The sequence below is a fragment of the Schistocerca nitens genome, chromosome 9 (genome assembly GCF_023898315.1).
Source record: "Schistocerca nitens isolate TAMUIC-IGC-003100 chromosome 9, iqSchNite1.1, whole genome shotgun sequence".
Classification (NCBI taxonomy): domain Eukaryota; kingdom Metazoa; phylum Arthropoda; class Insecta; order Orthoptera; family Acrididae; genus Schistocerca; species Schistocerca nitens.
Window position 1 is genome coordinate 442,217,630 of NC_064622.1, and position 16,856 is coordinate 442,234,485.

The 16,856-nt window shown below is 42.8% G+C and overlaps 1 protein-coding gene across 1 annotated transcript in view; it reads left to right on the forward strand.

Moving 5' to 3' along the window:
- LOC126204306 (histone-lysine N-methyltransferase 2D-like) overlaps positions 1 to 16,856 on the forward strand; it is a 338,750-nt gene that overhangs the window by 51,917 nt on the left and 269,977 nt on the right. The window contains exon 3 of the mRNA XM_049938692.1: positions 11,598 to 11,890. Within this exon, the coding sequence (XP_049794649.1) occupies positions 11,598 to 11,890 (293 nt within the window). The remainder of the gene's footprint in view (positions 1 to 11,597; positions 11,891 to 16,856) is intronic.

Here is a 16,856-nt window from a genome sequence, read left to right on the forward strand (position 1 = left end):
ACAACAACAACAACAACACTTTCCTCTTTGTATTGAGTACCTTCTTTGTTATAGAAATATGAATTTTCACCTTCTGATGAAATGTCAAGTCTTCAATGATCATACTTCCAAGATATTTAAATGCTCTTATTTGGCTAATAACAACTTGACATACTATAATATTACTCAGACTCCTTCCTGTTTGCTGATCACCATACTTTTTGTTTTTGCTATGTTGATTATCATCCCACATTTTACACAGATTTCGCTCAGATCTTTTAGCATTTTATTTACAGTTTGTACTCTTTCTGCCACTAATATCATGTTATTGACAAATCTTATACATTGTATTCTCTTCCCAGCAATACACATTCCACTCTCTCCATATAGCATTTTGCAATAATCTCTTCCAGGTATAACAGTATTATGAGAAGGAAAGTTGCCACTTACCATATAGTGGAGATGCTGAGTTGCAGATAGGTACTACAAAAAGACTCACTATTATAGCTTACAGCCATTAGGCCTTCATCAACAACACACACACATGCGCACGCACATACACTCACAAATGCAACTCACACGCATGACTGCAGTCTCAGGCAACTGAGACCACACTGTGAGCAGCAGCACCAGTGCATGATGGGAGTGGCGACTGAGTGGGGTAAGGAGGAGGCTGGGGTGGGGAGGGGGAGAGATAGTATGGTGGGGGTGGCAGATAGTGAAGTGAAGTTGTTGTTGTTTTTTGGGGAAGGAGACCAGACAGCGAGGTCATCGGTCTCATCGGATTAGGGAAGGAAGTCGGCCGTGCCCTTTCAGAGGAACCATCCCGGCATTTGCCTGGAGTGATTTAGGGAAATCACGGAAAACCTAAATCAGGATGGCCGGACGCGGGATTGAACCGTCGTCCTCCCGAATGCGAGTCCAGTGTCTAACCACTGCGCCACCTCGCTCGGTCAGTGAAGTGAAGTGCTGCAGGCTAGACAAAGGACAGGGGAGAGGTGGGGAGGGAGGGCTGGGTAGCAGAAAAGGAGAGAAATCGAAAGACTGGGTGTGGTGGAGGAGTGATGGCTGTGTAGTGCTGGAATGGGAACAGGGAAGGGACTGGATTGGCGAGGATAGTGACTAATGAAGGTTGAGGCCAGGAGGGTTATGGCAACGTAGGATGTATTGCAAGGAAAGTTCCCACCTGTGCAATTCAGAAAAGCTGGTGTTGGTGGGAAGGCTCCATATGACACAGGCTGTGAAGCAGTCATTGAAATGAAGGGTATCATGTTTGGCAACATGTTCAGGAACAGGGTGGTCCACTTGTTTCTTGGCCACAGTTTGTCGGTGGCCATTCATGCAGACAGACAGCTTGTTGGTTGTCATGCCTACCTAGAATGCAGCACAGTGGTTGCAGCTTAGCTTGTAGACCACATGACTGGTTTCACAGGTAGCCCTGCCTTTGATGGGATAGGTGATGCTAGTGACCAGACTGGTGTAGGTGGTAGTGGGAGGATGTATGGGACAGGTCTTGCATCTAGGTCTATTACAGTGGTATGAACCATGAGATAAGGGATTGGGAGAAAGGGTTGTGTAGGAATGGATGAGTATATTGCATAAGTTTGGTGGACGGTGGAATACAACTGTGGGAGGAAAGGGAAGGATAGTGGGCAGGACATTTCTCATTTTAGAGCACGACGAGAGTAATCGAAACCCTGTCAGAGAAAGTAATTCAGTTGCTCCAGTCCTGGTTGGTACTGAGTTAAGAGGGGAATGCTCCTCTGTGGCTGGATGACAGATCTTTTGGAGGTGGTGTGGGGACTGGAAAGATAAGGCACGGTAGATTTGTTTTTGTACAAGGTTGGGAGGGTAATTACGGTCAGTGAAGGCTTCAGTGAGCCCCTCGGTGTATTTCGAGAGGGACTGCTCATCACTGGAGATGCGACAACCATGGGTGGCTAGGCTGTACGGAAGGGAGTTCCTGGTATGGAACGGGTGGAAGCTGTTGAAGTGGAGGTATTGCTGATGGTTAGTAGGTTTGATATGGACGGAGATACTGATCTAACCATCTTTGAAGTGGTGGTCGACATCTACGAAGATGGCTTGCTGTGTTGAGTAGGACCAAGTGAAGCAAATGGGGATAGGGTGTCCTCATCTTTGATCTACAAAGCAAGGATGTTATCAGTGAATCCTAACTGGGTGAGGGGTTTAGGATTCTGGGTTTTTAGGAAGGATGTCCCATGAATAGGTTGGCATAGGATGGTGCCATGTGGATGCCCATAGCTGTACTGTGGATTTGTTTGTAGGTAATGCCTTGAAAGGAGAACTAATTTTGGGTGAGGATATAGTTGGTCATGGTGACTAGGAAGGAAGTGGTTGGTTTGGAATTTGTCGAGTGTTGGGAAAGACAGTGTTCAATAGTGGTAAGGCAATGGGTATTAGGAATGTTAGTGTATAGGGAGGTGGCATCAATAGTGACGAGCAGGGCACCGCGTGGTAAAGGGACAAGAAATGTGAAGAGTCAAGGGAGGAAATGGTTGGTATGTTTTATATAGGAGGATAGGTTCCGGGTAATAGGTTGAAGATGTTGGTCTATGAGAGCAGAGATTCTCTTAGTGGGGCACAGTAACCTGCCGCACTGGGGCATCTTGGGTGGCTGGGTTTATGGACTTCAGGAGAAGCATGTAGAAGATAGGAGTGCAGGGAGTGGTAGGGGTGAGTAGAGAGGTGGACTGTGGGGAAAGGTTTAGGATGATCCTAAGGATTTGAGTAGTGATTGGAAATCCTGCGGGATTACTGGAATTGCATCATTTTTGCAAGGTTTGTAGGTTGAAGTATCTCACATCTGGCGGAGTTCTTCCGCCAGGTAATCAGAACAGCAGTGGTGGAGTCTTTGTCTGCAGGTAGGATTATAAGGTGAGGATCAGTTTTTAGATGGTGGACTTCAGTTCTTTCAGTGGATGTAAGGTTAGTTTGCATGTTGAGGGATTTGGGGAATGATGGTGAGGCAAGGTTCAAGGTTAAGAAATTCTGGAAAGTTAACAGGGGTTGGTTTGTGGACAGTGGGTGTGGAGCACGGTTGGATGGAGGAGTGAACTGAGGTTGTCAAGGTTCAGTATTGGTCTTTGGTTGAGTCAGATAGGTAGGGTTGGTGGCGAAAAAGTGTTTCCACTGTAGGGAGCGGGAGATGGAGGAGAAGGTCTTTAACAAGTCCTGCATGATAGAATTTGATAATGGGGCAAAAGGTGCCTTAGGGAAGGACTGATATTTCTGTGAGCCTAAGGCTTCTGGAGGAAAGGTTCATGATGGTGTTGCAGGTCTGTTTAGGTCCTGGATTCTGTGTGGTGGTGAGAGGGAGTTTTGAAGGGTGGGTTAAGTGTAATAGGTCTGCGAGGCAGTGTTTGTCAGCTATGAGGGGATATGGAGGCGGTTTGGAAGTTGTAGAGGTGGTGGACAGTGGTACTCCAAGGCAGGAGTTGGAGGTGAGCATAATGGAGAGCTTTTTGAGGTGGCATTGTGCATGTTGCTCAAGTTCCAGCAGGGCAAGAGTTTCAGTGTGCGTTATGGGTTCCAGGAATTTGGGATTGCATAACAGGAGAATTTCGTGGATGGAGAAAAGGTAGTGTATTTTTCCACCACCATGGATCCCTGTTCTTTCCATCTGCCTCAATACAGAAAAGTTTCCTTATCCCTAGCAAGATCCCAGTCCCACATACTGTTCCTGAATTGTTGCCTGGCTCGTGGAATCCCCCCTAATGGCCTTACAATCAAATTACCCATCTCTGGCTGCCACCCCTACTACTATGACGACCTCCACCTGTTCAGATTCCGGCAGTCCTTAGCCCTCACCAACATAGTCCTGCAAAACCATATCAACCAAGCCCAAATCTCCTGCAGTACCTTCCCTCCATCCGCAAAATTCTCCTGCTATGCAATCCTGGAACCCATAACACACATTGAAACTCTTGCCCTGCAGGAACTTGAACAACATGCACAATGCCACCTCAAAAAGCTCTCCATCCTGCTCACTTCCTACTCCCACCTTGGAGTACCACTGTCCACAATCAATACAACAACCTCCAAACATCCCCCATGTCCCCTCATAGCTGACAAACTCTGTCTCGCAGACCTACTACATTAACCCCCCCTCCCCCTTTTCCCCCAAAACTCCCTCCCATCACCACACAGAATCCATAACCTAAACAGACCTGCAACACCGTGACGAACCTTTCCTCCAGAAGCCTTAGCCCCACAGAAATATCAATCCTTTCCAATGGCCTCACCTTTTGCACCACTCCTAAATTCAGTCACGCAGGGCTTGTTAAAGACCTTTACCCAGTTCCTAATGTGGAAACACTTTTTTGCCACCAACCCTACCAATCAGATTCAACCAAAGACCAATATGGAACCTTTACTAACTCTGTTCACTCCGCCATCCAACTTTGACCTACACCCACTTCCCCCAAACCACCCCTGTTAACTTTTTAGAATTTCTTAACATGGAACCTTGCCTCACCATCATTCCCCAAATCCCTCAACATGCAAGCTAATCTTACATCTGCTGAAAGAACAGCAGTTCACCACCTAAAAACTGGTGCCGACCTTATAATCTTACTTGTGGAAAAAGGCTCCACCACTGTTGTTTTGAACCACAAGGACTACCTGGCAGAAGGACTCGGCCAAATGTCAGATACTTCCACCTATAAACCTTGCCACAGTGACGCCATCCTTTAATCCAGCAGGATCTCAAGCCACTACTCAAATACTTAGTCCCATCCCAGAATCTCTCCCAGGAGTCAATCTCTCTACTCACCCCTACCACTCCCCACAGTCCTATCTTCTATATGCCTCCTGAAGTCCATAAATCTAACCATCCAGGACACCCATTGTGGCCGGCTACTATGCCGCCACTGAGAGAATCTCTGCTCTTGAGACTAACATCTTCAACCTGTTACCCGGAACCTACCCTCCTATATAGAAGATACCAAACATTTCCTCCTTCGACACTCCACAGTTCGTCACTTTATCCCACGGTGCCCTGCTCATCACTATTGATGCCAGCTGTCTGTACACCAACATTCTTAATGCCCATGGCCTTACTGCTATTGAACACTACCTTTTCCAACACCTGACAAATTGTAAACCAACCACCTCCTTCCTTCCAACTATATCCTCACCCACAATTACTTCTCCTTTGAAGGTATTACCTACAGACAAATCCGGGGTACGGCAATGGGCACCTGCATGCCACCATCCTATGCCAACCTATTCATGGGCCATCCTTCCTAAAAACCCAGAATCCTAAATCCCTCACCCAGTTCAGATTCAGTGATGACATCTTTGCTATCTGGATTGAAGGTGAGGACACCTTATCCACATTCCTCCAGAATCTCAATGACTTCTCCCCCCATTTGCTTCACCTGGTCCTACTCTACACACCAAGCCAGCATCCTAGATGTTGACCTCCACCTCAAAGATGGCTACATCATTACCTCCATCCATATCAGACCTACTAAACATTAGCAATACCTCCACTTCAACAGCTTCCACCCATTCCATACCAAGAAGTCCCTTTCGTACAGCCTAGCCACCCGTGGTCGTCGAATCTCCAGTGATGAGCAGTCCCTCTTGTAATATACTGAGGATCTCACTGAAGCCTTCACTGACTGTAATTATCCTCCCAACCTTATACAAAAACAAATCTCTCATGCCTTACTTTTATGGCTCCCACCACCTCCCAAAGCCCCACTGTCCAGTCACAGCGGAGCGTTCCCCTCGTAACTCGGTACCAATTAGGACTGGAGCAACTGAATTACATTCTCCACCAGGGTTTCAATTACCTCTCGTTGTACCCTGAAATGAGAAATGTCGTACTTACTATCCTTCCTACCCCTCCCACAGTGGTATTCCACTGTTCACTGAACCTTCACAATATACTCGTCTATCCTTACACAACCCCTACTCCCAATCCCTTACCTCATGGCTCATACCACTGTAATAGACCTAGATGCAAGACCTGTCCCATACATCCTCCCACTACCACCTACTCCAGTCTGGTCACTAGCATCACATATCCCATCAAAGGCAGGGCTACCTGTGAAACCAGTCATGTGGTCTACAAGCTAAGCTGCAACCACTGTGCTGAACTCTATGCAGGCATGACAACCAAAAAGCTGTCTGTCTGCGTGAGTGGCCACCAACAAACTGTGGCCAAGAAACAAGTGGACCACCCTGTTCCTGAACATGCTGCCAAACATGATACCCTTCATTTCAATGACTGCTTCACAGCTTGTGCCATATGGAGCCTTCCCACCAACACCAGCTTTTCTGAATTGCACAGGTGGGAACTTACCCTGCAATACATCCTACGTTGCTGTAACCCTCCTGGCCTCAACCTTCATCAGTCACTATCCTCACCAATCCAGCCCCTTCCCTGTTCCCATTCCAGCACTATGCATCCGTCATTCCGCCATCACACCCAGTCTTTCTATTTCTCTCCTTTTCTGCTACCTACCCCTCCCTCCCCACCTCTCCCCTGTCCTTTGTCTAACCTGCAGCACTTCACTGTCCGCCACCCCCCCACCATACTATCCCTCCCCCTCCCCAACTTCACTTGTATTTCTCCCACTGTGAGGTTGTGGTCTGAATTTGCCTGCTCCTTGGTAAGCTTTGACATTTTCAGATATTTCCTAAACTTTCCTGTCTCAGGATGTAGTCCAGGTGATACATTCCCTTATTCAAATTTGAGCTACATGCATAATACCTCCTTTTGTGAATTTAAAATAATGTGTTACCACTAGTGAGTTTTCTTTGCAAAAGTTAATTAGCTGTTTATCTCTCTCATATCTTATTTCTAATCCAAATTTTCGTACTGTCTTCATCTCTTCCTACACCCAACACTACAGTCCAGTCTCCTATAGTGATGATGCAAGAATTTCTATTTTATTCCTCTATAAACTCTTGAATCTTCTCATGATATTTTTCCACCTCCTTGTCTCTATGCTAGCTGGTTCGCATGTACAGGGTGGGGCAATGAAAGTGGCCCAGAGTTCCAGAGTACAAAGAAACATAGCAGTGGAAAGGAAATACAATACTAACCTGACTACAGCAGATATTGAAAGTGACTATTAGTCGCCTCTTGCACATTCGGGTCCTGGTCAGCAAGTTGCTGAAGGCGGAACAAAGCTGGACTGCTGGAATTGCTGCAATCTCATCCAAAATGTTCTGTCGCAGTTCTTGAAACTATGAGAGTTGTTGTGATACACTTTAGACTTGAGCACTCCCCACACAAAGTAATTGTACACTGACTGATCAGGTGGCTTGAGTTGCCTGCTAGAGTTATGGTCAGACTGACCTCCACTAACAGCTCTGTCTGGCGTGAAGATTGTGTAAATGTGCTCAGAGGTTCAGCTGACTGTATGGGCAGTTGCTCCATCCTGTTAGAAGTTAGAAGTAACTGCAGTTTTTTTCCTCTTCCATTAATGCTATCGCAAATGGCTTCCATTTGTCCAGGCCACTCTTATTTGCTTCACCTTGCATACCTGTGTTAATACCACATCTTTCATACTACCCTGCACTCATACCACCATCAGTCTTCCATCAATATATTGCACCTTCATTACCTTATTTTTTAATTTCTATTGTATCAGTATTCCTACTGTTTTCGCCACTCTTGATTTCCTCTGAGTTGAAAAGCTGATCTCCACTTTCTGCCTCCTCATTTCATCCCCATCTCATTTCACACATGCCAAGTGCATGTAATCTGTCCCTTTTTATTGTTTTGCATTTTTTAGCTTTCCTGCTTGTAGCAGTGTGTGGACATTGTATGTTCAAATCTTTATCATTCTTTCCTTCTTTCTCCTTTTCTTGCTTTCACATATGTATAATCAGTGTGTTCCCCTCCCGGAGATCAGGGTGAGGCGAAGCATTCTCTCTGTCCTCTTTTACATAGAGATATGCAGGGCTTAATGACCACTCACGTCTGCTCAGGCTCCTGCTTGCTAGCAGAAAAGTTGCTGTGGGGTGGGGAGTGAGAATAAATGCGCGTGCACCCTTTGGTTAAGACAACACAGTGGAATAGTCAACTGTGAACTGGGAGATGGTTAGTGCAGCCACCTAAGCAGCAATGGCTAGTCAGTTGTGTGAAAGACCAGTAATGTCTTTGCATCTCAGTCTCCCGTGCGAGGAATCTTGTTTCATAAGGTGCTGTTATCTAACATGGTAGTCACATCACTTACAAGATATGGTAGGCAACATTCAGTACTCTTGTAAATCTTCATAAAGAGTTTGTTACAGTGCAACTAGGCATTTTTAACAGACAGTTAAACAGTGAACTTGAGGTCAAGAGGAGCTCCTAGACTTGTCTGTAGCAATGAAGAACTTTCCTAGCAATACTGGAGTCATAACGAAACCGAATTGGAGGGGGGGGGGGGGGGGGGAAGAAGAAGAAGAAGAAGAAGAAGAAGAAGAAAGGAAAACTTCCAATACCCAGTGAAATCAGAAGGATTCTTTGCATGGAGAATGTATGTTCAGTAATGTCACTTTGAAAAATGTAATGAGTGTTGTTTCTACAACTAATAATACACTCATGCTCACAAATTAAGGATAATTGCAGAATGTGGTGCCACACACAACATGGCACTACACAAAACTGGCGCTAATAGCATAGGCACATAGGGAACACACACGACACAGATCTGGAAGTCCACGGTATTGGTGACAAGTTCAGAAAATCGTCCTGAAACACATGTGCTACAAAATGCCACTGTTTCCTGCACATGTACCCCGACATCAGTATGGGACATGATCACCATGCACACGTACACAGGCCGCACAACGAGTTGGCATACTCTGGATCAGGTGGTCGAGAAGCTGCTGGGGTATAGCCTCCCATTCTTGCACAAGTGCCTGTCGGAGCTCCTGAAGTATCCTAGGGGTTTGAAGACTTGCAGCGATAGGTCGACTGATAGCATCCCAGATGTGCTCAATGGGGTTTAGGTCTGGAGAACAGGCAGGCCACTCCGTTCGCCTGATATATTGTGTTTAAAGATACTCCTCCACGATGGTAGCTCGATGGGGCCGTGCGTTATCATCCATCAGGAGGAAGGTGGGACCCTCTGTATCCCCCGAAAAGGCGGACGTACTGGTGCAAAATGACGTCCCGATATACCTGACCTATTACAGTTCCTCTGTCAAAGGCATGCAGGGGTGTACGTGCCCAATCATAATCTCACACCACACCATCAAACCACGACCTCCATACAGGTCCCTTTCAAGGACATTAAGGGGATGGTATCTGGTTCCTGTTTCACGCCAGATGAAATCCCGGCAAGAATGACTGTTCAGACTATACCTGGACTCGTCCGTGAACATAACATGGGACCACTGTTCCAATGACCATGTACTGTGTTCTTGACACCAGGCTTTACGGGCTGTCCTGTAACCAGGGGTCAGTGGAATGCACCTTGCAGGTCTCCAGGCAAATAAACCATGTCTGTTCAGTCATCTGTAGAATGTGTGTCTGGAGTCAACTGTTCCAGTGGCTGCGGTAAGGTCCTGAGCAAGACTACCTGCAGTACTCTGTGGCCATCTGCGGGCACTGATGGTGAGATATCGGTCTTCTTGTGGTGTTGTACACTGTGAACATCCCGTACTGTAGTGCCTGGACAAGTTTCCTGTGTGCTGGAATCGTTGCCATAATCTTGAGATCACACTTCGTGGCACACGGAGGGCCCATGCTACGACCTGCTGTGTTTGACCAACCTCCAGTCTCCCTAGTATTCTACCCCTCATCATGTCATCAATATGTGTTCTATGAGCCATTTTCAACACACAGTCACCATTAGCATGTCCGAAAATGTCTACACAGTTACTCGCTGCACAGTACTCTGACATGCACCAACACACCTCTGTGTATGTGGACTGCTGCCAGTGCCACCGTGCGACGACTGCAGGTCAAATGCACAGCATGGTCATACCCCGAGCTGATTTAAACCCACAAACTGACCACCAGACCATTGTTTCACCATGTATCAGCATTATGAGCATGAGTGTATATGAGAGCAAGAACTTCAACTTCAACAGCACAAAATAGAGAACTTCCTTGAAGATATCAAAAGCTGACAAAGAAGTCTGGCGTATTACATGAAGATACACTGGTTTTAGTAGAGGCTAGTTGTTAAATGGAATTTATCTTTTATACGAGATAGATATGTTCATGGAAATGAGTAGCATATGTCTTCATGAACATAAACAGTCGGCATAGAAATGTGACACCACATTCCTTACTTATAGAACCAGCCATCCAAACAAGTTAACACTTCACTTTAGGATAAGAATTTCCTGAAAACACATTTCATTGGCCATATGCAAACATTCAAAATGAAATTGTCACGTTGGGAAGAATCTGTTGGGTGAAGGAAATCGAATTGTTTTTCCAAAATTGTCTTCATCAAAAGACTATTTTGAACACTATCCATTTATTCTGTGTAATCTTAAGGAAGATTTCCAGTTTTGATTTAAAAATGTGACAGTACTACAGAGTGATTTTAATCTCTCTTCCTCTCCATATTCAGTGATTGTTGACAATATTTGTTTCGATCTGCAGCTTCAGGTAACTGACCTGTAGTGTAACAGGGGATGTAATGAGAAATTAAATAACGAGAGGAACAGTCTAGATTTCTTCAAGCATTTTCCTCAGGATCGATTTCCTCGATTACACAAGATGGATGCAGTTGTAATATCAATGCTGCTTTCCACCTGAAGTAGTCAACAACTGTTTTCAATGGTGAGGAACAATAATGTGCTTTTGAGAAATCATTTTCAGACCGCAACCTAGACTGCATGCTACATCTACTATGCACACAAAAGCTTTTGTAATAACAAAATGGAGCAAGTAGACCGAGAGTGCGAAAATTGATTAAAAATCATTACACATGTAAAGTCTAATTGAGAAATATGAACCTACTTGATAATGAAGAATATTAGATTTTTAGTTTTTGTTTAATTAATAGCAGTGACACATCATTTACAGTGGCTTACACATTTCTGCTTTCAAAATTAATTACCTGAGAAAAATGTGATGTCTCCTGTCGTGTCTCCACACAACTACTACCTTAACCTGTACTGTGATGCTGGAGAGGTGAGGGCTGGTATGTGCTGCTCACTATCCTGCATTCGCTGCCATCCCCCTCCCCCCCTCTCACCCCCGCTCCTCCCACCCCACCCCACCCCACCTAAAATCAGTTGCTCACTAGGAGGCAGGTGCTGTCTGCAGGTGCCCCTCTGGGATACAGTTGTTATTTTTTGTACTCTTTATACTCCCATTGGTACCTTTTTCACCAGCTACACCATTCTGAAGACCCTTTCTCCTCACTGTTGCTGCAGTTAAGGTCTTCACTGTTACCCTAGAAAGGGGCTCTTACATGATGCTATTAATAAAAGCCAGTTGAACAAAGGTTTTTTCACATAGGTTTTACTCGTCCGACTCCTCCTACCTCATGATATGCAAAATAGGGTTCCCGACTTACCATTACACTGTGAAAAGTGCATGTAAAATACCATTGCTCTGTTTTAAACTGTAGGTAGACAATGCTTGTGCAGTCCAAAAATTTGTCTTGCTTTGGAAACTGTTGCAGCACTGGAAATTGCATCATCACTGAGCGACTCACAAGAGGAAAAACAGTCACCACCACAGCAGCAGCAGCAGCAGCAGGAGCAGGCGCTGCTTCAACAGCAACAGCAGCAACACTTGCACCTAGGCCTGCAGCAAATACACATACACCAGAGTTCTCCTCCTCCTCCTCCTCCTCCTCCTGCTGCTCAACAGCAACAACAGCAGCAGCAGCAGCAGCAGCAGCAGCAGCAGCAGATGACAGCAGATTCACGGTTGCCATCAGCCATTATAGGATTGGCATCTAATATCAAGGAGGTGAATTTCATTGTATTTAAAAACATTTATATTTGACAGTCAGTTGTATGATGCGATGTGCATGATTTCACGACTCCCCACCCCCCACCCCCCCACCCCTCCTACTCTTACTACTCTGCACTCTCTGCCAGTTTCATTAATTAACAATGTGTGAGACTGACTGTAGGTAAATATCTCTACCCTTATTCTACTTTTTCAGTCGTTTCGAGGCAAACGTATGGAGGGATTCTCAGAATTTAAGCTACAGACTATGCCTCTCTTGCACTTTGTGCCAGTGAAGTTTTAATAAATACTTCAACAATACTCTTCCACTTATTAAAAGAAACCAAAACTGTGTTGAAATGATGCCTCTCTCTGGCCCTTCTATAGTTATTCCGGAAGTCCATCCTTTTAAGGGTCTCAAATTAACAAGTAGCGCTCGAGAGTTGGCCGGACCAAATCTTGTTATGAAATTTCCTTGCAAACTAAAACTGTGTGCTGGGCTGTGAAACCTCCGCCTCCCCAGTAGTACACTAATACTCTTGTGTTCAGTTACGATAATGAAAACTGTCTTTTACTACAATTGTACTCTTTAAGTTCATATTTGCTAACATAGAGCAACTGAAATTCATGTCTGAAGAGGAGGGTGCAAAAAAACAATTTTAATACACATTTGTTTGTGGCTCCTTGTTGAAAATGTGCCTCGTTGAAATGATGGTGTAAGTAGTACTGTATGACCAGGTTAATTATTTATAAAAGGACACTGTTTTGTTGTGATGCACACATCCATCCATTTATTTGCCATATATCACACATACCATTGATTTCATGTTTTTACAATAACATGAAACGTAATATTTTTCACAAAAGGTGGCCATGTAATAAATGCTCCAATGTCCCATTAAATAGAAATTAAACTCCATTGCATAAAATTTCCAAAATCAAATTTTTATATTGAGATGTAAATACACATGCAATTTTTATATAACAAAAGTTGTGAAATGATTCTAAATATAAAAACATAAAAATGTACTATACAACATGACAACAAGAAAGAACTAATTCATGACTGACTGAGTGAGTGAGTGAAGTGTGAACTACAAACTCTCTGCTCAACTGTTTTTGGCATGCTCTACTAACCAAAGACATTTGTACAAAACAACTGAATTACGAAGTGTGTACAAAAATGGAAATATGTACTGAGTTTGGTACTGGATAAAATTGAAATATATACTCATGTGTCACTGTGGAATGCAAATTGTTATATGTAAATATGGGGGTAGGTCAGGGAGTGGCGGCACACTCTCCTTGGTTGAAGCACCCTTGTGGTAGCTGTCAGGAGGTATAGGCATTGCATTTGTGAGAAATAGAAACATGCGAACACTGAGTAAGTAATCTTCACCAGTCTATAGTAATGCACATGCTATGTCGAAGAGTCATCACTGTGTCTGTCACCCTGGTCCAAGATAATTATGGAATCATCGAGACTCCATTGTTAGCCAAGAAGAGAATTACTCCAACTTGAGGCACACTAGTTACAACAGCTTTACCACATGCAGGCAGAGTGAATCACTGTGAAGACACTCTGCAGCAGGCATCTGCTGGTACTGACACAAGTAGTTAATTTCAAGATAGTGACAGTTCATACACGTGTACACAGCCCTTGTATGACTGCCCTAAGAGAAGACCAGATACCAAGTGTTGCTCTTGATGACCACCTGGGCATCATGAATATATTTCACCAGTCCCAGTGTCAGGGGGCATTGCAACCTTTATTTCATTTGTAGGCATAGTAATGGTTGGCATCGGTGAACGGGCTTTTATGAGAGCTTGGTACATGACATGCACTGTATGTACAAGACAGATAAATAAAAGTAATAAGAACACAACACTGATGGTTAAGTATTGATTAATATTACTGGAAAATTTGAAAGACTTAATTCCTTTTTGCTCTTTGAATGAAATTGAACTCATTGTTAGAAGCCATGCATTTCCTGGATATCCATAATCAGGTCATTATGCTTGGGGAAACTGGACAGAGAATGATTTGCATATGAGAATATGTATGATTCATTATAATAAACTGGTAACACTCACGTTAGTGAAAGCTTTTCAGCTGCTTGACAAGTAGATGGCAATACAGAAGTCAAATCGAACACACATGATAAATTACATTGGGTATCTTTTAATGTTAATCCACAATCATCTCAGGTGTACCAAAATTTTTACATGTAAATGTGACATCAAGATGAATTGATATTTAAGTTCACCATTATGTCAAATGTACATACCTTCAGAACATTGTTTAAGAAATGGCTGATAAAGAAACATTAAATTCCTAGGACAGTTGTATCTTATTCATAAACAGTTCTTTACCACAACTGTAAATTCTACTATCGAAGAATGCTGCTGATTCTTGGCAAATTAACTTATGACTATGTTTACATACATGTGGATCGTGGTAATTCATAGATACAGAATATCTTTGATCCATTTTTGACCAGTTAAAAAATACTGTAGTTGATATATGATATGAATGCTGTCCTATTCTCACATCACAGGGTAAGTATAAATCTCATACAATTCAAAATTTTCTTTGGCCTAGCAATGGGTATAGAAACAATAACGTGTAACTAATTTCCAGTCATTAGTGTGTGTGGCAACCAACTTGCAGAAAGTATTTAAATTATAAGACTCAACAGTGTAAATTATAGATGATGTTGCTTACATTAATTAATAGTAGGATCCACAACAACTAGTCTGGATGCTGTAGCACATTGCTCAAGCAATGATTTGAACTACTTTATATGGCTGTTCCTGTATGAAGAGCGTCAGTTCTAGTGTTTGACATACTGTCCATGAATCTTAACAACAGGATGTTTAAATCTAACATTGGAACACTCCAAAGTGTCAGTAAATGATCTTGATTAAACTTTGTGGGTGTTTTACCCCATTAAAGTTCTCTCTCTCTCTCTCTCTCTCTCTCTCTCTCTCTCTCTCTTTCTTTCTCTCTTTCTCTTTAAGGGGCAAAACACAACCTGAAAGGTAATTTGGTATGTTAGGTTTGGAGGGAATATTTTTGAAAAATGTATAAAAATATTTACATATAAAAGTTGAAATGTAATTAACATTCTTGAAAACTGTATAATCAAATTTTGTAATACATTTTGCAAAATACTGCACCGCCGTTAGTTAATGTAGAAAAATTGAAACTTTTGTTACAACATATATACATACATGTGTAATAAAGCTAGTTTCTTACATACCATTTTTGGAAAATAAGCTGTACACAGTGTGTTGTCAGATTATTTTCAACGTACTGAGTTACAATACCTAAAAATTCATTACTAGCCTAGTTATTTATATTATTTATATTTGATGTTTTAAATTATTATTTTACATTATTTTTGTTTTGTTTTTTAGTTTACTGTTTCACCGTATGTGAATTTTGTTAATTGAAAATAATAAATAACTCATCATTATGGTACAAAATCATTACCATAATGATGATCTGTAAATAAATGCTTCAAACATAATATTTTCTTACACCATGCAGATAAAATGAATGAAATTTCTTTACATAATATACATGACAAAGAGCACAACAGGATTTCGTATTGATGTGGGTAATCCTTTAAATATCCTGATTTGTATCAAGCATATTTCAGTATATTGGTAAGCCTTGGCTTTACTTGTGACTGTGACCTTATTATATTGTTTCTCAAGTGGAGATTGACATCAAAACCATTCAATAGTACTAAATCTGAAAAACTCTCACATAGTTCTACCAACATTGAAAGCCACGTACATCTCACGACTGTACCTGTAATTCGTAGCAAATCAGCATTTGTGGTTCACAGTTCTGCCAAAGCATATATCAACTCTGAATTTGATTGTATATTCATGATTTAGTTACAGTAGCAGATTTTTTCTAACTAACAAACTGTGTTACATCAGTTTTATCTTAAAGAAGAGTAGCACTACATATTATTTGCATTTATCATAAATTAACTCAATTTTTGAATTTGCTAACAATTATAATTAACATCAAAACAGTTTAAGAAACAAGTAATTTTTACCACAAATTTTTGTGTTGCCTTAATAGAAATCTCATTTTGTGTATCTGCTTGAATTCTTACAAGGAATTAGCAACTTTTTAGCTCAACGGGTTAAAAGACAATCAGCTGGTTTAACTTAGTTATTTGTTCACTGTCTTGTTAAACGTTGCACCAGCCATAATGCAGCTCCCTCTGTGAATGCTGTTCTCAAACACGTGCTGAGTTGGTTGATATTCATAAGCAGCTGGAAATTGCCTTGACTACTGACAAAAGATTGGCAGCTGCTGCAGTTTGGATTGTTGGTAGAGTTCTTGAAAGTCATGTACCTTTGTTACATGTATGAGAGGTACCTCAAGTACTATCCTCTACTGTATATCATGTCTCCTCTGCAGAAAGTACATGATCTGTCATTACCCATCCACTTGACTGCGAGTGGCATGTCAGTGGTAGATCTACACATCCTTTACAGGGTGGATGGGGACCAGGGAGGACTTGGGTGCTGCACCGGTCCCCCTAACCAAATCTGAGGTACTGTCTTTCACTGAAACTGAGACAGTGGTACTCACTTCACCTGTTTTTGGGAAAACGTGTTTTTTCCAATGTCAGGAGGAACCAAACGCAAAACAGTAGGGGGTCTATTAATCATCGGCAGTTCAAATGTACGGCAAATGATGGTACCCCTTAGGGAAATGGTAGCAGGGGACAGGAAAGAACACCAGGTGTACTCAGTGTGTATGCCGGACAACATCATTCAACATGTTGAAAAGGCTATTGTGGGAGCAATTGAGGGAACAGAGTGCAACCAACTGCAGATTGTGGCGCACGTTGGAACAAATGGTGCCTGTTATCTGGGCTCCAAGGTCATTCTTGGGTCACTGCAGTGACTGGCAGAGAGGGGTGAGAAGACCAGCCTTGCACTTGGAGTTTCA